This window comes from Meles meles, chromosome 5 (genome assembly GCF_922984935.1).
Source record: "Meles meles chromosome 5, mMelMel3.1 paternal haplotype, whole genome shotgun sequence".
In the NCBI taxonomy this organism is placed as follows: domain Eukaryota; kingdom Metazoa; phylum Chordata; class Mammalia; order Carnivora; family Mustelidae; genus Meles; species Meles meles.
Window position 1 is genome coordinate 120,571,842 of NC_060070.1, and position 21,358 is coordinate 120,593,199.

At 47.9% G+C, this 21,358-nt stretch overlaps 1 protein-coding gene and 1 pseudogene across 2 annotated transcripts in view; both read left to right on the forward strand.

Moving 5' to 3' along the window:
- ILRUN (inflammation and lipid regulator with UBA-like and NBR1-like domains) overlaps positions 1 to 18,583 on the forward strand; it is a 91,436-nt gene extending 72,853 nt beyond the window's left edge. For both annotated transcript variants that reach the window (XM_046005052.1, XM_046005051.1), the window contains one exon: positions 15,632 to 18,583. In XM_046005052.1, the coding sequence (XP_045861008.1) occupies positions 15,632 to 15,667 (36 nt within the window). In that variant the 3' untranslated portion in view covers positions 15,668 to 18,583. The remainder of the gene's footprint in view (positions 1 to 15,631) is intronic.
- LOC123942838 lies at positions 14,529 to 14,679 on the forward strand (annotated as a pseudogene).
- Positions 18,584 to 21,358: the final 2,775 nt, after the last annotated feature.

Sequence of the window (21,358 nt, forward strand, 5' to 3'; positions counted from 1 at the left end):
TGAGGGCGCCTGGGTGGCTCAGTGGGTTAAGCCTCTGCCTTCGGCTTAGATCATGATCTCAGGGTCCTGGGATCGAGCCCCGAATCGGGCTCTCTGCTCAGCAGGGAGCCTACTTTAGCCTCTCTCTCTGCCTACTTGTGATCTCTCTGTCTCTTTGTCAAATAAATAAATAAAATCTAAGAAAGAAAAACCTGATGATGTGAATCCTGTTTCTCCTCACGGTCTAGTAAGAGAGACATCATTCCCTAGTGGTGTAACAAAGGATTGATTTTTTTGGTTGTTTGGATGGTGGTTATAAAGGATTCTGTGGAGTCATGTTAGTTGTACAGGATATAAGGAAGTTAATTGGCAAGACAGTCAATTTGCCTGTATTTGAGTTGAGATTTCATATCATAACACTGTAATGAAAGGTTTTTTATTTAAGCTCCTATTTCTCCAGGTTTTCCTCCTTAAATTTAACCATCCAGAGTATGACTCTCCAGGTGGTAAGTGAGCCAAGCCCTAGGGTAAGCATGTCCTGTTAGAACTAGAATTTGCAGCTGAGTTTAATGGGAAGATGAGAGTTGAAGGAGGCAGAGCCAGTTGCCCCAGTGCTTTGTGTAATGGAAGTCCCCCCTCTCCCAACTGTGAGCTCCCTGGCTGCAGTAGTCACTGTGGTCTTAGGAGACGGCTGGTGTGCCTGGCCAGGGCATGCACTCATCTTCGTAAGTTGTGAACCTGTGAGTTGTTTGCAGCTCCTTCAGGGACTGTTGCCTTTTCTCCAGTTCTGTGATGATTGCCCTGGCCTGGGGGGTGAGAGCTGGGATGGGGTTGGCAGGGGTCAGGATGGATTACCTACCAGCCTTAGTGAGGTCCTACCGTCTTGTCGTTTTGTTTTGTTTTTGAAGGAGTGGGCTATGGTGAGGCTAGAGGCTATTAAGATTTCTTGTGGTTGATGAATTCATGGTATGTCACCTAATTTTTTGTCATGAACTCTATAGAATCATTTAGAAGTCGTATTTGCAAGAACCAGAGAAAAGGCTCTCATTGGAGGTGCTATTCAGAGACTATTGGCTATAATGCATTGAGAATGTGGCACTTAGGTCCCAAAGAGAAACTGCAGCCTCCCTTGTTTCTTGCTTTTCTTTGTTTCTTTTTTTTTTTTTTTCTTCATTTATTTTTAGAGGTGGGGAAAGGACAGAGGAGGAGGGAGAGGGACAAGCAGACTCCTCGCTGAGTGAGGAGCCTCATGCAGGGCTCAGTCTCATGACCCTGAGATCGTGACCTGAGCCAAAATCAAGAGTCAGACCCTTGCTTAACCAACTGCATCACCCAGGCGCCCCTCTTGTTTCTTAATTTAAGCAGACGCGTATTCAGAATGTATTTCTGTGAGGATCTGGCAAGTTCTCTGAAAGCATTTCTGGTTAAAGTGGAGTTGGCTCCACCTCTTAAGTCTCCTTGGGAGCAGGGTTAGGGTGTAGACAGGCAGCACTCAGTATTTACTAACACATCTCTGCACTGTTTAGATCAGTGTCCACTGTTCAGTGGGAGACTTGAAGAATGAAAGAAGTTATCCCTATCAGCAGCTTACAGTGCAGTAGGAAAGATTAGACATGGACATAGCAATTAGAGAACAGTTCAGTTAAGAAGTCCGGAGGGACAAGAACACAGTCAAAATGTGCAGTTTATGTGTATGGCTGTGGATTAGTGTTAGGGCAGAGAGGAAGAAGAGATTGAGTTGATGGAAAGGGCTTTTCAAAGGATACATTTGGAAAGACAGGAAGGACAGTGAACAGGTTAAGTGCTGAGGGGAGAATGCTTAAGAGACCTGTGGTCAGGAGATGTGGGTGACAGACGATGAGAGATGGGCTCAGTCATCTGCAGTGCTTTCCTTTAAGTCTGCTCAGGGGTGTACCTGACACAGTGGTGAGACGAGGTATACCAGAGTTAGATTTGAACTCGTCCTGTGTGCCAGCTGTGTTTCCATGTACTTCACGTATAGTTGCTCATTTCTTGGACAGGAAAACAAAAGCTCCAGGGGACTTAGGAACTGGCTCAATATTCTATAGCTGTTGAGAGGCAGAGCTGGGATTCCAGTCCAAGGTGCCACATTACTAAAACATGTATTATTAGTAAGTGAACCTGGGCTCTCCCTAGATCCTCCGGTTGGGGTGGAGGCTGTGGTGAGTAAAGGCATTTACTGAGTTGATGATTAGTATCATCAAGGAGTAAAAAACAGCAGAGTTGAAATAAGATAAGTGCCTCTCACGTAAACCGAAGATTGCCCGTGGCATCTTCTTTCTGAAGACTTACCTTGTTCATGAGTCTTTCAAGTAGTGACGACTTTTCCTGGTTAGTAAAAATAAGAACTTGGGTGCAAAAACTTTGTGGTGTTTATAATAATTAGCACCCTTTTATTTGTAAATGAGTGGAAAGAATGAAAGAAACCCCTGAGCTCTAGAGTTGGGGCATGTGTTTTCAATTCGCCCCAGATGCCATCTTTATGGGGAGGAGGAGTACCTGATGTCCTGGGGTCAGGGATCAGAGTAGACAGTAGATTTTACTTACTCTAAAGAAATTCCCTGCCTGCCATTAAGGCTGGGAAAGAACATGATGCTCTTGGAAGCCCATGACCAAAGTTACAGCAGGCAGATATGGTTTCCTGCTGCCTCCATAGTTACAGTTTAACTTGTTAAGGTTGGTAGGATGAATTGAAAAGATTGCTTCATGTACCTGCTCTGTGAGGGCTGCGTGGATATGTCAAAATAATGGCACATATATCAGTGCCAGGAACTGGACACCCCAGGAGCCCTTCCCCAGCTGTACTTGAATAACCATAAGCTCTCCGGACTCAGTGCTCTGTGTCTGAGGGTGAAACCCTGGGTGGGAATGCCAGCTCTAGCTCCATCCCACAACCCAGAGGGCCTGGCCCCTCCCCTGTGTGAGAGCTGTCAGAGGGAGTCAGAAATGTAAGTATATGCTGACCTGCTCCAAATATTCATAAATCTGACTCCTCGCCTTTGTTAGAAATTGGCTGACCTCATTGTCGGCTCAATTGTGGCTGACTTGTCCCATGTGAACGGTCAGATAAAGTATTGATGAAGGTTAGATGCTGTTTTACTGAACCCTTTTATGTGATTAGCTCAAGAGGCTCTGAGGACAAACGGTCCCAGTAGGATAGGCGCTCACTCAGTTGGCTCAAGGCTAATCTTGCCATGAATTCTAGCTCTCTGACTCATCCCTGGAGGCCAGTATAACTTCTGTTTGGACAGTATGAGAATAGTGAAAAAAAAACAAAAAACAATTCATAGAGGTGTGGAAGGAGAAAATAAGTCCTGTTAAAATTAGATGCTTTTTTTTTTCTTATTTAGCAGTAATTTTTTAAATCTCTGAATGTTTTCTGAGAAGGCCTTACAGAGGAAAAAGACACCAAATGGTCTGATTCAGGCCAGATGGTAATAAGAGTGTGGCTGTCAAAAATCAAGGGGCTCTACTTGAGGAAGGTCAAATGCTTGGTTTTCTTTCTCTAAAAAAAGAGTAATAATTTACACTGGGAGAGCTGAAAAGAATCCTAAATTCATTTATTTGTTACTTGGCCTATGGTTCCTATTTTGTATTTTGTTCTTACTTTAAAAAAATGTTTGGAGATGGTATATGTCATATACTCCTCCTTTAAACTGGATTACAGTCTGAGCCACTGTTATTACTTCCGCCAAATGCTGGTTCAGAAGGAGAAACTTGTTATTATCTTTGTGGGGAGGTTCATCGTGCTCCTCCATCGTCAGCCACTGCCGAGTGCCATCTGCCCTGCCTGCCCACATTCCCACCTGCTTCTCTTCCTATCTCTGTCTGACAGCCACCCTTGAGTATGTTTTGGATCTGCAGCTAGAGCAGGAGTGTGTCTGCTTTTGTCGCATTGGAAGTCCGCTCTCTCCTGACCTGCTGCTATCTGTTGACTAAGGCCTAGAGGAATTATTTTCCCTGTTTAGGTGAGAGTTTAGAAATCATGGTAGAGGTTACCGGGGGAGGTTTGCAACAGGCAGATAGATCCTTGGCTCTGTGGGCCTGAGGATATAATGGCTAGTGGATCTTATTATCTACTTTGAAGTAGTCAGTCAGGTTAATATAACGACAAGGGGTGAGTTTGGGGTGACATAATGGAATTGGGTTCAATATTTGCTCAGTTCGGAGAGCCCTGAATTTGACCAGAAGGTGGGTGATTGGTGTCTGTAACTGGGCCAGTTGGTTGTATGAGGAGCTAGAAGACAGCATGACCTTCCCACTACCCTGAGACTTGAATTTTTGCTCTCAGATGCTGACCCTTTCATGCAAGGTTCAAAGAAGGTTCAAAGAGAAACTAGAAGGAAAACTTGGGTCACTTGATATTTTCTCCAGCTCTTGTTTTCTTGTCGCAAGAGCTGGCTAGCAGAAGCACAGGACCCCCACGCAGAGTCCGAATGCAGTAATCAGAACTATCAAACTACCATTTATTGAGCACTTACTGTGTCCATGCACTGTTCTGTGAACTTTTTACATTTAATTTTTATTGTTAAAATTATCAATATACATAGTTTAAGGAGCCAAGTACTTGTGCAAAGTTTATTACACAAATGCCAGTGACCTCCCTTCCTCCCCGCTCCCAGCATTTGCTCCTTAGAGGGAGCAGGCTCAGTGTCTGATGCAAGTTTAGTGCACGCAGCAGCATGGGGCGCAGCGGCTGCTCTCTTCCCTCCTTTGTAGTTGCTGTGGCAGGAAGTACACACACCAGTTCTGTGATTTGCTCAAGGTCATGCAGCTAAGAAATGGTAAAAACTAGGATATGAACAAAAGTGAGTGTTGTTAACCCCTGAACCTGCTCTCTTAACAGTGTACTACATTGCTTCTCAGTCATAAATAGTGTTCAAGTTCATATTCTTACCAGCTGACCTAACAGCTGAGGGCTAAGGAGAGAGCGCTTTCTATGATAATAGTGCTGCATTTCACAGGAGGATCAAGCCAGTTGTTGACTAAATACTATGTGACTTCTCTACTACTAAAGCCCCGCCCTTCACAAGCTTCTGTGGCAACTATAGAAACCAGTCTTTCTCTCTAGCCTCCCATGGGAAGAGTCCCTAGAACCTCCATAGTTCTTTTTTTTTTTTTTTTTGGTTTAGATTTTTGTTGACACTGAAATTTCCGTTAAGTCACTCTTGTGACAGCAACACCTATATCTCTCAAAGTCACAAAATCTGTCTGTATTCCTTTATTATGGTCAAAAGATATGGTCTCGAAAGTTTTACTTTTCTGGAGTGAACTAAAATCTCTCTTTGAACATGCTTAAGATTTCAGACTAGAACATACTCAGGGGCTACCTTATCCCCTTTAAAGTCAGATTTTATTTCTGCGAAAGCTGTCTAGAGAAAGCGAATTTTAGGCGGAGGGACAGCCATTACAAACCCTGAGGTTGAGGTTTACCTGGTTTGTTTAAGGAACAGAGTGGAGGAGGAGGAGAGTAGAGAAAGATGAAGTTAGAGGATGGAAACCAGATCATGGAGGGCCTTGTGGGCCCTTCTAAAACTTTGGACTTCTGCTTTGAGGGCATAGGAAACCATTGAAGGCTTTTGAGCAGAGAGGTAACGGATAAAGCCCCTGCCTTTGGAAGCAGTATGTAAGTGAGACTGGAGTGAAGTTGACACCAAGGTTTTTGGCCTGAGCAACTACAAGGACGGAATTGCCATCAGTGGAGAGGGAAAAAGCTATGGTAGAAGTGGGGAGAGGGAGCGCCTGGGTGGCTCAGTCATTTGAGCGCCTGCCTTTGCCTCAGGTCATGATCTTAGGGCCTGGAATCGAGCCCCTCACTGGGCTTTCTGCTTAGCAGGGAGTCTGTTTCTCTCTCTTACTCTCCGCTCTCTATCTCAGACAAAATCTTAAAAAAAAAAAAAAAAAGTGGGGAGAGGGCAGGACTTCCATTTTGGGGACACACTGGGGATTTCTTTAAATATCCAAATGGAGATGTCAAGTGCGCTGTTGTACTCCAAGTTGCATATAGAGTTCAGGAGAGAGGTCTGGGTGGAGATATAAATTGCGGAATTGTGACATATGGATTATATCTAATGCTGTGAAACTGGCTGCAGTCCACTAAGTGATGAGTGTAGAGCAGGGTTTCTCAGCCAGAGTACTAAGACTGTTGACGCTAGGCCAGGTGTGTCTTGAGGCAGGGAGTGGGGGGATGTCTAAATGCATCATAAGATGTTTAGTGGTATCCTGGCCTTTACCCAGTATGTGGCATAGTACCTCCCCAAGCCCAAGCGTAACAACCAAGAGTATCTCCAGACGTTGTCAACTATCGCCTGGGCAAGGAGGTGACAAAATCACCCTACTTGTGAGCCATTGATGTAGGTAGAGAAGAGGTGCAAAGACCGGACTGGGCTCAATACTGTCTGTCCAGCATGTAAACAAACCACTTTATGTTACTCAAAGCACATTTACTGTACCTGTTCTCAGTTCATAACGGTCTCATGACTTCTGTTGTTATAGTCTTCATCTGACAGAATAATACAGAAGTTGTAAGTGACTTGCTCACATTCACATTGCAAATTAGGGGTGGAGCATGATGGGCTGGAACCCAGGGACCCAGTGTGAGTCTAATGTTCTTCTAGGCCACACTTGGATGAGGTTTGCTGGCAGAAGCAAAGTCTGTTGGTTGTTCCCTGAGGTTTATACACTTTTCATCAGGTTGTAGAGACTTCCTCGTTCATCTTTAGGAGCTCCAGAAGAATTTGTGACCAGGGAGGAAGCAGTGCAGAACAGAGGAACCTGCCCCGTTTGCTGGCCGATTAGAACGTTCTGTACCAGAAGGGGATTGTCAGGAAACTCTGGTTTAATGATATTACCATGACTCTCTTTTGAAAACCCAGAGGAGCCAGGAAAGTCCTCCCACCTTTTTTGGTGTTTGCATTGGCATGGGTCATGTGTGCATTTTAAAAATAAATTAAGCAAACACTGTGAGCCTTAGAAAATGTCTTTTGTTGTTTGTAACATTACTGTCTGACTGAGAATAAAAAGTATCTCCAGGAACTCTCCCTTTTGTACCTCAACACCTTCAAAGCTGTTCAGCTCCATTTTATTTGCTTTGGGGCTCTGAGCATTGTTTTAGACTGGTTTAACGCTGGGCAGTCCTCTAGCTGAAACCTGGGCCAGTGTTGCCAGGATTGCCAGAATATTTTATTTTGCTTAGTAAGGGTGCGTTTTCTTTCCTAGGCTCTGAATTTCACATTTTAATTTTTAATGGAAGTTTTCAGAGTCGAACTAGTGAAATTACAGGTTCAAACAGATAAGTGAAATGCAGAAGTGTGAGAATTTGTATAGATGCTCAGGTTTCAGATAAGTTGTTCTCAGTAAGTCTGTCTAGCTGGGTTCAGGCAGGACAGGTACGGAACGCAAGGTTACGAGCTGGGAGCTGTTGGACCTCAGGGCAGAAACGTGGTCTTCCTTAGAGCTCAACTGCAAGGGAGACATTTTCCAAAGCTGCAGACACATCCACTTGCAAGCTTGTGGGTCTTGGGCTTTTTGCTGTGATTTCATTGCCCAAAGGCCAGTTTAAACTCTGCTTTATACAGAGATAGCTTTGATATTATTGAGTTAATAAGTGAGGCCTTCTAGGTGCTCGACATGCTAATCCTTATCTTCAAAGAATTTCCTGTCTGACACGTACATGTGACTAGCTCATAGGAAAGACTAACAGCCAGTAAAGGAGTATGTTGAGTTCCATTTGACTTTTAAGTAAGTGTTCTTATGAATTTGGACAGAGAAGGCAGTGGTACCTTGGCAGATGATAGGTTCAAACTGAATTGGAGGGAAGAATAACCACACGTAGGAAGGCCCAGAGGCATCCACAGGCAGGGTGTGTTCACGGGACACTGGCCTCATGTCCCTCATCTCCCTCATGGGAACATGGAGTTCAGTGTGCTTAAAGGGGGTGGAGTGAATTTTGAAGGAAGACCTTTGAAAGCCAAGCACAGGAGAGCCAGTGTTTAAGTGGAAGGAAGCAGAGTGACAACAGTGCTCTTCAGCAGGGCAAGATGAAGGCAAATATGAGACCAAGGGGAGTTCCATTTATTCTCCTACCTTAATCAGCCAGACATTTGGCGCGGGGGGCGGGGGGGGTTGGTCAGGGGTGATTTTGTGAGTGATTGTATGAGAGGAGAGAGAACACAGTGGCTTGTAAGGCAGGGGTAATTGATGGAAGGTTACAGGAGTTCAGATGGACATTCTAAGAGGAAATGGGACCAACAGCCTCACCCAGTGCTTCAGCAGAACCTGCACTGTGCAGCCTGCACCGGTGGTGACAGGGCTAGGAGCTTGGATAAGCTGCTCTCCTGCTGGGTAGCCTTCCCAGGGAGACTCTCATCAGGTCTTTCTTTCTTTTTAGGAAGCATCTCTCCCCCGGGGGATGGCCGAGAGAGAGCTCTGTATGCCCACCTCCCACCTGGATTCTAGCATGCTTGCTCACACATGGGATTTGGGAGCTAGAATTCCAAATTGCAGATAACTTTTTCTGAAGTCTTTACTGAAAGGGAAAGTCCAACCCAGCCCCAGTATCCTCCTTTAAATAATCGGTTTTCATTCACAATGATGTTCATGTTTTATTCTTTATGGTGATATTCTTCATTTACCACAGGGTAGGTGAATGCTCTGGGAGTTGCCTTTGGCCGTGGGGAGCTCTGGATGGATGGGAGGAAGACTGGAGGGAGGATGGAAACATGGGTGATGGAGGGAGAATGAGGGCTGCATGATGAAGGATTGGATGGATGGATAGAGGGAGGACGAATGGATAGATGACAAGGTCCCCAGCAGGACTGTAGAAGTTAGTTAAGAGCAAGAGGAAAAAACTGTGTTACAGAGGTAAGTATAAAAAGTGGTTTTGCAGGTCTTTTTGAAAATAAATGCACACACTTTATGATTGGGTCAAGCTTTGGAGCAGTTTGGCACAGACAGAAAGAAGACTGTGAACGGACCTGCCCTGTGATTTGCCCTCGTGCATAAAAATAGGTTTCTTTTCTTTCCCTTGGCTGGTTCTCATACTCATCCTTAACCAGTGCATAAAATATGTCTTTGAAATTTTTGAGGACTGTCCCATGATGGGCTAGAACACCATAGTGAAAGCGTCTGCTGCAGTTCTTGTCCCACTCGCGTGGCCCTGCGCTTCGAGTTGGAAGCCGCCTTGAGCGGTCAGCAGCCATGGAAGGAAGGGTCATGGTTTGAATATTCTTGAGACAGCCCTCATCATCGCTCTGCTGGTGACTCTGGTAGAGACCTGATGGGACTTCTCATTAATGAAAAACTAACAGGATTGTTGAGGGCTGGGTCAGTGGAGCCAGCCATGTGAGCAGGGCCCCCCACACCGTGTTTGCAGTACATGATCAGGACAGAACTTAGTACTAAACCCTGTATTCTTCTGTGTTTGCATTCAGTGTACGTAGTGGTACAAAAGCAGCACTAGGTGGACGCAGCGCTGTCCAGGACTGGCACAGGAAGTGAGGAGGAGAGGGCCCGGTGGTGGTGTCTGATGCTGCCATCAGTATACACAGAGAGGGTGTTACTTCGCTTGCCCTGCTGCATACCCTCCTGTCTTTCTGTTAACATGTGTGAACCCTTTTATTTATTTAGATCACAAAGGAGAGCAAAATAAAGACAGATATGTGAAAGTCTCCATGTTGTGGTGCTTTATCTAAACAACTAGCTTTCAGATAGAAAAAGCATAGCCCCAAAAGCCCTTGTAAGACACCCTTGTTTCAATAGGCTTTTCAGCACCCCCCCCCCCCCCCCGCCGGAACATTAAATGTTAAAAAACAGATGGCTCACCAGGGCAGAGACGTTCACTGTCATCCACTCGTTCGTGTTACTGACACTTGCGGCTTACTGGATGCAAGGCATCAAGAATCGGCAGAAGCAGCTTCCAAACCCTCTTCAAGGGCATCTTGCTCTCCTGGTAGCCCTGTGCGTCCTGCCATTGAAAACTGATGGAAGAACTTTAAAAAAATATTCCAGCCGAAACCGAACTAGTGTCCTGTCTTTTTAAAAACACTTTAGCCTATAGTGAGTGTTTTCTCTAGTGATAGTTTTAGTAGTCTTTTGGAAAAGTTACCATGATTTCTCTTTAATTTTAAGAGAACTTTTGCAAGTGCGCACTCAGATCAGTGATAACCAGATCACTGGCTGGGAGTGACTCTGCTGGTCCCCAGGGTCAGCTATACTGTTATGAAAAATCAGAGCAAGATTATTTTTAGGTTTGCTTGAGAACAGAATCACAAGTACTGGATCTTAAGTTGTCTTTCTAGGAGGTTGTGGTGAATGGGACTGAACTTATGCTTTATGTCTATAAATGTCTTCTGAAAGTATTTTAAAATATTTGAGAATATTAGCCAAATGATGGCTCTCAGTCATTTCTCCATTGTGGAAGTGCAGCTCAGGACCTGGCCCAACTACTGTGATGATTCAGCCGGCTTGAGGCCAAGGTCCTTTTCCCAGACACCAAAAACGGAGAGGCATCTCTGTCTTAGCTGGTGGGTTTGGCGTTTCCGTGCTCTTAAGAGAGGGCTTGCCTGCCATGTAGCCAAGTAGAACTTGGGTCCCAGGGCTCACTGCTACGACAGCCATTGAGTGAAAAGCTTAGGGAAGGCTGAGCACACGGGCAACACCTCAGTCCCCGTGGACCTAAAGGCTGTCTCTCCTTTGCCAGGAACACTTTCTTGTCCCCTAGCAGATGCAGCCATTGAAAGCCTTGTAAACTATGCAGCTCAGGTAGGCGCTGGGGAGCTGGCCTTTAGACCCGGAGTCAGATACAGGACTTCTTTTCAGGGTTTGATTATTCATACCCTCTATTAGCATGGATAAAGCCAGCCTTGCTGCCAGTCCCTAGGTGGTGAGAAGTGATTCCTCACAGAAAGAAGGGCAGCCTTCTGCATCAGACTCCTGAGATTTGCAGTCATGCCTCTGGCCGGCCTCCATTTTCACTTGAGCCAGTTTAATCCAGGGCTCTGTGGTAACTACCACCTGATGCCTCTATCCCTGTTTTAAAGATTTTTATTTATTTATTTATTTGACAGAGAGAAATCACAAGAGAGGCAGGCAGAGAGAGAGGAAGGGAAGCAGGCTCTCCACTGAGCAGAGAGCCCGATGTGGGACTCGATCCCAGGACCCTGAGATCATGACCTGAGCCGAAGGCAGCAGCTTAACCCACTGAGCCACCCAGGCGCCCCTCTATCCCTGTTTTCCTTATTAGAAGAGGCACAACTGTTTTAGGAGAGGTATCATGTGATACCAAGTTAGTTAAAATACTTGACCTTTACTTCTCCTATGGATAGAGCTTGAAGAGTTGCTAGGCCCCAGAAGAGAATAGACATTATTGCCAAACCCCGCTTTTAGGCTGGGGTTGGAGACATCAACCACCAGAACCTGTTACACTGGGTCTTGGAACTCCAGTGGAACCTGAAATGTGGATGGGCCTCCCATGTCCAGTATACCTCCATCCCACAGTTAGGAAAGGCACTTCCTGCTTGGCCTCCTGCCATAGGACGCTCTGGACAGGCTGTTCTTGGAATCTCTGCCAGGCTTTTCCTCCACAGCTGGTATTGCGTTGCCTGTGTTCTGTGATCCATTTGTAACACCTATAATCCTGCATGTGGGGAGTCTAGATGATAAAGTCGTTTTGAAATAGAATTGGCTCCCTCTCATTTCCTCGAAGTGATGGTAGTTAATTTGGCGGGGTTGGTGGGTGGGAATAGTTTGTTCTCAAGCCACCTTTCTGCACCAGTAGAACATCAACAATTTCCAATATGCCATTCTCTGGGTGAAAGAGAATTAGGTAGCATTCCCCCCACCCCCAAAGGCGCAGAACCTCAGCCACTAAGTTAGAGGATCAACAAATCCATAATCTGAGCTAGTTACATACCTCACTGAATGTCCAAAGGCCAGAGCACTGACGTGGAAATCTGAAAATGCTCACATGCTTTTATTCCTCTCTCTACCAGTTGCAGAGGACCCCTTTTATTTACTGTAAAATGGAAATGTGCAAATGTGAAATATGAAATGACTTTGCTCCTTGGCAAAGTCATGAACTCCCTTCTCCAAGCACTCCAGACAAGTCATAAGGCTGTTACTTGCATTATAAAGGCCCACATGAAGTGTAGGGAACTTTGGTCTGGAAAAAAGTTAAATTTAAGGGGGAAATATTCCATAGAAAACAAATGCTGTTTGTTTTTTGGGTTTTCTTTTGTCTCTGCATTTTTTTCCTGCACAGAGACCTTTAAGCATAGTATTGGTTCCAACTCTTGTGGGAATTCTAGGCCTTTATTGCTTTCCTTGGATTGTTCTGAATGAACAAGTGCTGGGAACTACAGAGCGCAGTTTGTTTTAAGCTTCTACACTTTCTGTTTCTGGTACATGTGACTTCTGACTAGGCCCTGCAGAATGGAGACAGAGAGCTCTTCACTCCCCCAGCCCACCTTTGTTAATCGGGTGGTACATGGCCGCTGAGATGGCTCCAGCCTTAGCTTCTCTGCTAGAGGCGTAGTTCACTTGGGGACTGGCAGACATGGGGTCATTTTAAACACCACTGCTCTTACCAGTTCTGTGCGCTTGAGTGGGTTCTCTCTCTGAGTTTGGAGATTTTGGCTAGTTTCAGTGGATCTTTGTGAGAATTACAAAGAATAAGTTAAAGTGCCCCAGCACCTGGCATGTTGTTGATGCTCCATTCGTATTGGCCTGCCCCTCCTCCAGATTCGCCCGGTCAGGATTTCTTTGGCGATAACCACCAAGCAGCTAGGAACATACTTCTGGTCTTTTGAGGCTTGATCTGGGGGAGGAAAAAAATCAAAAGCGATTTCAGTGCCTTCCCCTGAAAACACTACAGAAACTTTAATCTCATGATCCCTATTCTTAGCAAATTTGACCTCTGGCCTAAGCATGACCAAAAGAGGAGGTATTCTTTCTTGGAGGCCTGTTTTTCAGCCTTCTGAGCCATGCACTGTATTGATTCCTAGGACTTTTAAATTTTTTAAAAATATTTTATTTATTTTACAGAGATACAGTGAGAGAGGAAACATAAGCAGGGGGAGTGGGAGAGGGAGAAGCAGGGAGCCTGATGCAGGGCTCCATCCCAGGAGCCTAAGGGGTCATGACCTAAGACAAAGGCAGACGTTTAACAACTGAGCCACCCAGGTGCCTCTGACTCCTAGAACTTTAAATCTTGGGAAGATTTAGAGTGGAACCTGAGCTCCTCTTAGGGAAAGGGACCTTACCCAAGGTCACTTGGTGAGCTGGTGCAGAGCTGGGAGTAGAACCCAGATCACCTCTCAGTTCTGCTCCAACTACATCCTGCTGCAGTGGGAATGGGAGGGTCTTGCATCTCTAGCCTGACCACCTCCAGAGAATCCTGCCTCCCCTGAGACCAGGGACCTAGGAGCCTTTGACCAGATGGTGGCATGACCCCCAGACACTTGTGTCCCCAGGCCTAAGCAGCTATCTCAACACTTGGTTTTGGAAGGGCCAATATTCCTGTGACTCGGAGGTGTCTATCCCTCCAGGTAGTAGGCTGGGAAACACCTGTCCTCTTTTAGTTACTAATTCAACAAAAGTTCATTGGGTGCCTGTTGGGCTAGGCATCATGCTAGATGCTGGGGAGATGGAGGCAAACAAAACAAAGTCATACTGAAAAAGATTCTAATCACTGGCGACCCTGCAGCCAAGCACTGTTTTCCCTCCACAAAGAAATGTGTCTTTTTTTTTTTTTTTTTTTAAAAGACAAATTCTCACTGCCTGCATCCCATCAAGCTAATGGGAAATTTCATCTCCGTCATTCTTGTACCTTCTTATTCTAATTATGCCTAGATTCGGGATTCTTCTTCTTTTTTTTTTTTTTTTTTTAAGATTTTATTTATTTCTTTGACAGAGATCACAAGCAGGCAGAGAGAGGTGGGGAAGCAGGCTCCCTGCCAAGCAGAGAGCCTGATGTGGGGCTCAATGTGGGGCTTGATCCCAGGATGCTGGGATCATGACCTGAGCCGAAGGCAGAGGCTTTAACCCACTGAGCCACCCAGGCACCCCTAGATTCAGGATTCTTAAGGTAGTTTTCAAGCATTAGCAAATGCCCTCCGGTCATTTATCATGGTTACGGCTGAGACACCTATTCTTGGTACCCTTTTGGTCCCTTTGGTCCAAGGGCCCCGCTGCTTGTAAGCCACTCAAGGGTGTAGGACACTAGGGCGGCTGGTCACCTGTTAACTTCTGGCCTCCTAGGTCCTGGCATTGTCTGGATCTTTCCAAGGAGCACACTCCTGAAGCAGGGTGGGAAGGTGCAAGGATACACAGGTCATTCTCCAGCAAGTTCATGCCACTGCCTTTGGTGTTGGCACATCTTGTTGTCTCATTCTGAACATAAGGGAGAAGTGAGACTATGAAGCCTTTTTCACCCAGACAAGTGGCACCGAAAATACCTCTGAGAATTGAAAATAAACCTTATTATCATGTGACGGGGAGAGGCAATGTGAGAGAACAAAAATCAGACTAGAAGTTTTGTGCAGTGGCAGTATCGTAGCCAATGAGGTTTATTTGAGGAGCGATTATTGCTAATTGAAAAAATCAGACTTGGGTTTGAACCTTGGTTCTTCCATTTTCCTACCCATATGACTTGGAGCAGGTCTTTTAGTCTCTGCAGTCAGATGGACATGAATTAAAGGAGTGTGGGAGGGGCACCTGGGTGGCTCAGTGGGTTGAGCCTCTCTGCCTTTGGCTCAGGTCATGATTTCAGGGTCCTGGGATCAGCCCCGCATTGGGCTCTCTGCTCAGTGGGGAGCCTCCTTCCCACTCTCTCTCTGCCTGCCTTCTGCCTACTTGTGATCTCTCTCTGTCAAATAAATAAAATCTTTAAAAATAATAATAATAAAGGAGTGTGGGAATCCTTACCTGGCTATGGGGTGAGGGGTTTTTTTGTGTTTTTTTTTAAAGATCTTTATTTATTTGACAGAGATCACAAGTAGGCAGAGAGGCAGGCAGAGAAAGAGAGGAAGGGAAGCAGGCTCACCGCTGAGCAGAGAGCCCAATTTGGGGCTTGATCCCAGGATCCTGAGATCATGACCTGAGCTGAAGGCAGAGGCTTTAACCCACTGAGCCACCCAGGCGCCCCTATGGGGTGAGGTTTAAAGACAATGTATGCGAAGCTCTGAGTACCATGCCTGTTATCTAGGTGCTCAATGACAGTTACCATTTCTGCGGCAGTCTTATTGTTGGTATAAGGGTTATTAGCCAGAAGTAGCCTACATCTGAGGTTAAGGTGCGTAAAATGGTGGATGGGGATCTTTAGCAGAGAGGTTGAGAACTTGTTGTCTAGCAGGAAGGCAAAGTTGGTGCTGATGCAGCTCTTGAAAGATGAGTACTGTCCCCCTCCACCTCCTCCCCTCTGTCCGGACGGCGTGATGGAGTGGGACTGCTTAGCAACTGGCAGCGCTGAGAGTTGCCTCTTGAGGTTTTGCATGGCAAGGACAACCCTCGGGCTTTGTCTGTGCCGTGGGGCTTCCTTCTGGCTCACTGGGGACCATATATTCTTCTACTTGGTTTGATTGTCAAGTTGTACCTGCCTTTTTTACCATCACTGACTGTGTTCACTCTCTTCCAGGGGCTCCACGGGCCTTACCCCTTCGGCCAGTCTTAAACGGGCATCGGCAAGAAGAAAAATTAACAAAAGACAGAAGGCCTGACTTTGGGGTGGGGGGGGAGGGCAGGGGGTTCCTCTGGATTGCAGACCACACCGCATGGACCCCTGGCTCTGACCGTCCCCCCCATCCTGGAAGAAGAAGAAGAAGAAGCAGAACAGACTAGTTTTGAGTAAACTCAGTATGCATGTGTGAGTGCTGAATCGCGGAATGGTGTTGAGGCTACTAAGAAGAAACCCATGCAGCCGCCTTGGGTTTTGTGTATTAGGCGTCAGTCTAACAAGTCATTAGGTCACTCGGGAAGGAAAAAAAAGTTTCAAATGGGGGAAAAAAGCCATCTTTTTAAACAAAAATTATTTTGCCTACAGACAGGTTGTAGTTTTGAGCACATGTTAATTTTTTCCCCTTTCCCCACTTTCCGTTTTTTTCTTTCAATAAGGGATAACATACCCTTTCTAGAATAGCTGTTTGCTCTGGAGGCGATTCAGGTTACCAGCTGATGTGGCATGTTGGGGAACTCTGCAGGCCCGTGCCGCAGGAGGGCCTCTCCTGTGCCACCCGACTCTAGCAGTCTTGGACCCCATTTGTCTGTAATGGCATCAGCCAATGAATTATCACCCTTTTCCTCTTCTTTTGTCTTTAATCTTCTGTTGATTTACACCTTGGACATTTGTATCCGTCAACCCCTGTGGCTTGCTACCATCAGAACCTCTCTGAAGACCAAACTTCCCTGTATGGCCCGCAGAGGAAGCCTTGAATACAGATCTTGGGCGACATGGAAGTTTCTGAGGCCGAGAGGTGTCCTTCTGCACACACTTACGACAACTCAGATTGCTTTTCTTCCACGTTTCTCTTGGCAGAGAGGAATGCCATCACGCTTACTGCTCTTTTGGATTCTTCATACACAGCGGCTCCCCGTTCACTCTGGGAACAGTGCCTCCGGGCTACGTAACATGCGTGTGCCACGTGCTTGCACATGGGTGTTGGTGCAGCTCACCAGCAAGTGTGCAGCTGGCAGGTGGAAAGGTGTCCAGGCTTCTCTGTTGCGACACAACTCCCTTCCCTGTGTTTCCCGCCCCTTGTCCTTTGCGGTATTTTCGCAGCCTGTTAGTGGAGGCTGAGCTGTTAAGGTATGGAAATACAGCCCCAAGCAGGGAGTTGGCCATGGGGAGGGGCCGCAGTTACTGATTGTGTGATTTTGGAGACCGCAGTGTGATGAAAGGAGAGCCTCCCGACCCTGAGCAGGATGCTTGGCTAGTGGGCGGCTGTGGGCGAGGGGCAGCCCAGCTGGAGCAGGCGCTGCTTGGCTAGCTGCCCGCTTGGGCACGTGGCCCCACCAGCATCCTGTGGATTGCAAGCAAGTTGAGCTGTGGACCTCTCCATGGGAAGCTTGAACCAGGCTAGAACAGCTGTCTGCCAAAGATACAAGAATATGCAAAGTTCCTCTTCTCTTTCTTCTCACCCCCTCCTTCCCTTGAGTCTTGGTTGGTTTGCTAGCTGGGGATGTGGATCTAGGGTGCGGTTGCCAGGTCACCGGCCTGTTCCCACACCTCCACCCATCTTGGGGGTGTGAGACCAGCGGGGAGGCCAGGTGATGAGCGGCTGCAAGGGGTCATATGGCCTGGGTGTGGGTGAGGGTCTGCCTGCCCGTCTGTCTCTGTCTGGGTGTCTGAGTTCCAAAAATGTGTGTTGTTTGTTCCTCCTCATCCTCTTCTCAGACTGTTGTTTTTAAAAGCTTGATTATGGGAGAAAAGCTTGTATGAAATTCCTCCTTCACCTCCCCACCTCTCAAAAAATAAAGGGGGGATACACTTTGGTCCACTGGAAACGTGCTGGGGGAGGGTGGAGCCAACCCCCCGAGAAGGTCTGGCAGCTGGGGCTGGGATAGGACTAAGACTCACACTGGAGCAGCCGTTTTCAGTGCACATGCGTGCCCCATTCCTGAGCAGAACAGAGGGGAGTCCCCATTGGGCGTCCAGACCATCACTGGCTCAAGCCAGGGGCTCACCATGACTTTGTGTCTGAGGGCCCTGTTAGGCCCAGATTGCCACTACTATTGGTGCCAACCTCCTGGGACATGGCCACCCTGGAGCCCACACACGCCCAGCCCTCAAAACAGCACATCTCCAGTTGTTGCTGGCAGGATCGTGGGAGGCTATACATCGCTATACATCGTGGGAGTTTCCTGACTTCCTCGTCTGCCCTGCACCTGGTGCACCTTGCCCATTGCCCAGGAGGGGCTGCCTGCCTTTGTTCAGCAGAGGCTTTCATAGGTCACCATTAGTGAGTCCGGCTCTGCCAGAGGCATCCTGCTCCTCCTATTGCTTGTAGGCAACGTGACTGTCCCAAGCACGTTGACTCCCCTCCCAAGAGCAAAGCGTTTCTGTGCACGTTGGAGAGGGGAGCTCCTTGCAGAGGGCAGAGCAAACACAAGTGGTGCGTTAGGAGTCAGGGGTTCCTCGCTCCCCTCCCCGGGCCTGGGGGCTGCCTGTACCATTCATTCTGTCTCCTCTCACTGGTTTGAGTTCTGAGCAGTGCCCGGAGCCCCTCTCTTCTCCCTCCTAGTGTGGTGGTAGAAGCGACCCTCTCAGCCACAGTAGGCTCTCCTCCTCTCGGACTCTTCCCCAAAGGGCAGGCTGCCTCTAGGCAGGACCACCAGTGTCTGGCACCCATGAGAGGAGGCAGATGGCATCCTTAGGGGCCTGGGCCCAGTGAGGGAGACAGAGGGGCTCAGGGCTGGGAAGAACCTATCGTGTGCATGGAATGAGGTGTGTGTGGATGTGTGTACGCGTGCATGCCTTTTTTTTCTTTTTGCCACGGGGGCAGTTGAATTCGGTGTATTTTTCTACAAGAAACAGCCTTCTCTCCCCCAGTAAGGATTGTCTGTAATTTTAAGCTCATCATAGAAGCTCACCAAGACAGCTCATGTGGCTTGAGGTGGCCAAGATGGGATCCCCAAATTCAATCGGAGCCCCAGCAGGAGAGGATGGTGGGGTTGCTAGGGCTCAGAAATGCAAGCTGATTTCCCCAACCCACCCTGCCTTGCCTTTCCTTCATTTCCTTGGGTGAATGTTGGAGCAGCTCTGGCTGCCCCGTCCACCTGGACAGTGGTGTGTAGCAAGCAAGCTGGGTGGGTGTTTGTGGTGGGGCCTCATGGTGCCTGGGAGGAGATGAAGATGGGGAGGTTTTTCCTTACTGTATAAATGAATATTTGTATGATTAAATTAACACACACGCACACAAAAAACTATTTTCATGTGTTTCAGTGAGTTTTATTGTGCCCTCAAGCACCTGTGTGTCTGCTTGCCCCCGCAGTGAGTCTGTGATGTGCACTCTTTGGTTCCTGAGTCTTCCTTTTGCAAATGCGGAACCTGGGACCCTGAGGTTCATTATGGTTGGGACACTCATCCTGGGGTTGTAATTAGATCTGCTGCCCTTCCTGGCTTCAGTGACGAAAAAGGGGAGGAAACTATTTCCAAGGATATTCAGGTCCTCAGGGTACCGTGCATCTCTTGAGCGCTTCGGTATGCCCAGCACAGAAGCAGTAGCAGCCAGGTTCATGCTGATTGGCCAGCAGACATCGTTTGGGCATTTACCATGTGTCGGGTCCATAGCCCAGGTGGAGGAGTTGCACAGGCAGAATACAGAGCTTCACGGCCATCTTTCCTCCTGGGAAGAAAAGGCTGAGTTGGGGAATTACCTCTTCCGGCCCCAGCTGGGCCTCTGGCAGGTGGGGAGCGCAGTTCTTACATGGTGGTCAGACAGCATGAAAAGCACCTAATTGGCAAGACAGCAAATGGTGGGTTCCCTGGACCCACCTCTTCATGGCTGTAGCACATTTAAGACCTCAGAACTCAAATTTGTTTAGTCACATAATCCCCTGTGTTGAAGAGAAACACCAGAGAGGGAGGGAGTTGCTTGAGTCACACAGGTTGAGACCCATGGCCTCGGCTCCCAGATGGTGGCATGAAGTTCGCTTAATTGCACATCCCCCCATTGGGCCTTCACCCTGGCTGGCAAAACTGTGTGTTCTAAAGGATGGGGAGGCCATCTCCCCGCAGGCAGCTTAGGGAACCGGTGGCTGCAGATTGACGAAAGAAATTGAGACACCATGGGAGAACTGGCTTCTGTTCTACGGGCCTAAATACAGGACTCCCGTTCCTCCCTTTAGCCAAATAACGGAGGCCCTGGGAGGGGGAGACCGGCCCAGAGACCCCTGTGGTGAGTGCCCTCCCCCCAGTCCCCAACCAGTGCTGTGACAGCACACCAGCATCCTGCTTCCTTCCAGGTGCCCTGGGCTGTTTGTTCTCTGCAGGAGAGGGGCCCCCACCCTGTCACCTGGGTCTTCTGGCAGCTCAGACCCACTCCCAGGCCTTCCTCAACACCCCTACTGCTGGACACTTATTTGCTTGGCAGAATCTGTTTGTCTTTGGGGCTGTAACCTGTCAAGAAGTCACCAGGCCCAGGGAGGTGGGAGCAGGTTTGATGGTAGCTCCTGGCTCAAGCCATTCCCACGGGGGCTGGGTGACAGGGAGGGGGCTCTCTTGCCTGGGGTAGGGGTGGAGGTGCAGGGGAGGCAGTTGCAGTGGTCCAGGCCCAACCCTCCTGGCAGAACAAACAGGTCCTCTAGCCACTTCCCTGCCCCAGCTCAGGTTGTACCTGGGTGCCTCCCTCACCTGCTGGCTGTGACCCGGCCACTTTCCCAGACACCACCTGGTGTCCAGCCCTGTGGCGGCCAAGAGAACAGACATGGAGGGTGCTCCTGGGAGTGCAGCAGGAAGCAGGCAAGGCTGCTCTGAGCCGGGACAACATGTTTGAGGTTGGGGGTCAGGGTGTCCAAAGAATGGATTCTGACAGGTTAGCAGGGGTCTCAGATGCCTTCTCGAGAAAATGAACGTGGCCATGTGTAAAAGCCAGGACTTCTATGGAACTCTTGGGTTTGGAGAGTGGGTTGGTCAATATCCTTTTTTGCCCTTAGTCTGAGATGCTGTGATCTGGGGCAGTGCTTCTCAAATGTGAACGTGTTAAAATGCAACTTCTGATTTAGTAAATCTTGGGGAAGAGAGCAAGACTCTGCATGCCTAATAAGCTCTCGGGTGAGCCCACACTGCTGGTCCCAGGACAGATGGCAGAGGATGCCCAAAGGGATTGCCAGCACCTGGGGGGTCTGTGGGACGGAGCCAGATGTAGCCAGGCCCACTAGAGTCTGAGGGAGCTGAACAGTCATCCTCAGCATTTGGAACAGTGATCTTCAGAATGTGGGCCATGGTTCCCCAGCGTTTCCCGGGGATTATCCAAGACTGTGATTTCTGGCTTATACATCACTTCTAGTGTACTGTGTTTGTGTCACAAACAACAAATACTGGTGTGGCCGCTGTAATTGTGGTTATATTGGTTGACAGCTCTTGGCCAAGTCCTATTAAACTATGTGTGTGAATTACTTCATTTAATGCTCACAACCACGAGACAGTCCAGGGCAGGCTAGCCTGGTGCTCAACTGACGGACAAGTAATCCCTAAGTGTCATGACTCATGAGACCAGAAGTGCAGGTACTGTGGGCATATGCAGTGAGCAGCCCCCATTTAGCCCAGGGGTGTCTGGGGGGAAGTGGCACTTGAGCTCACCCTGAAGGACAGAGGGATGGGAAGGTGGGAGGGAGGGTGATGTACTGAGACCCTGAAAGGGGATCA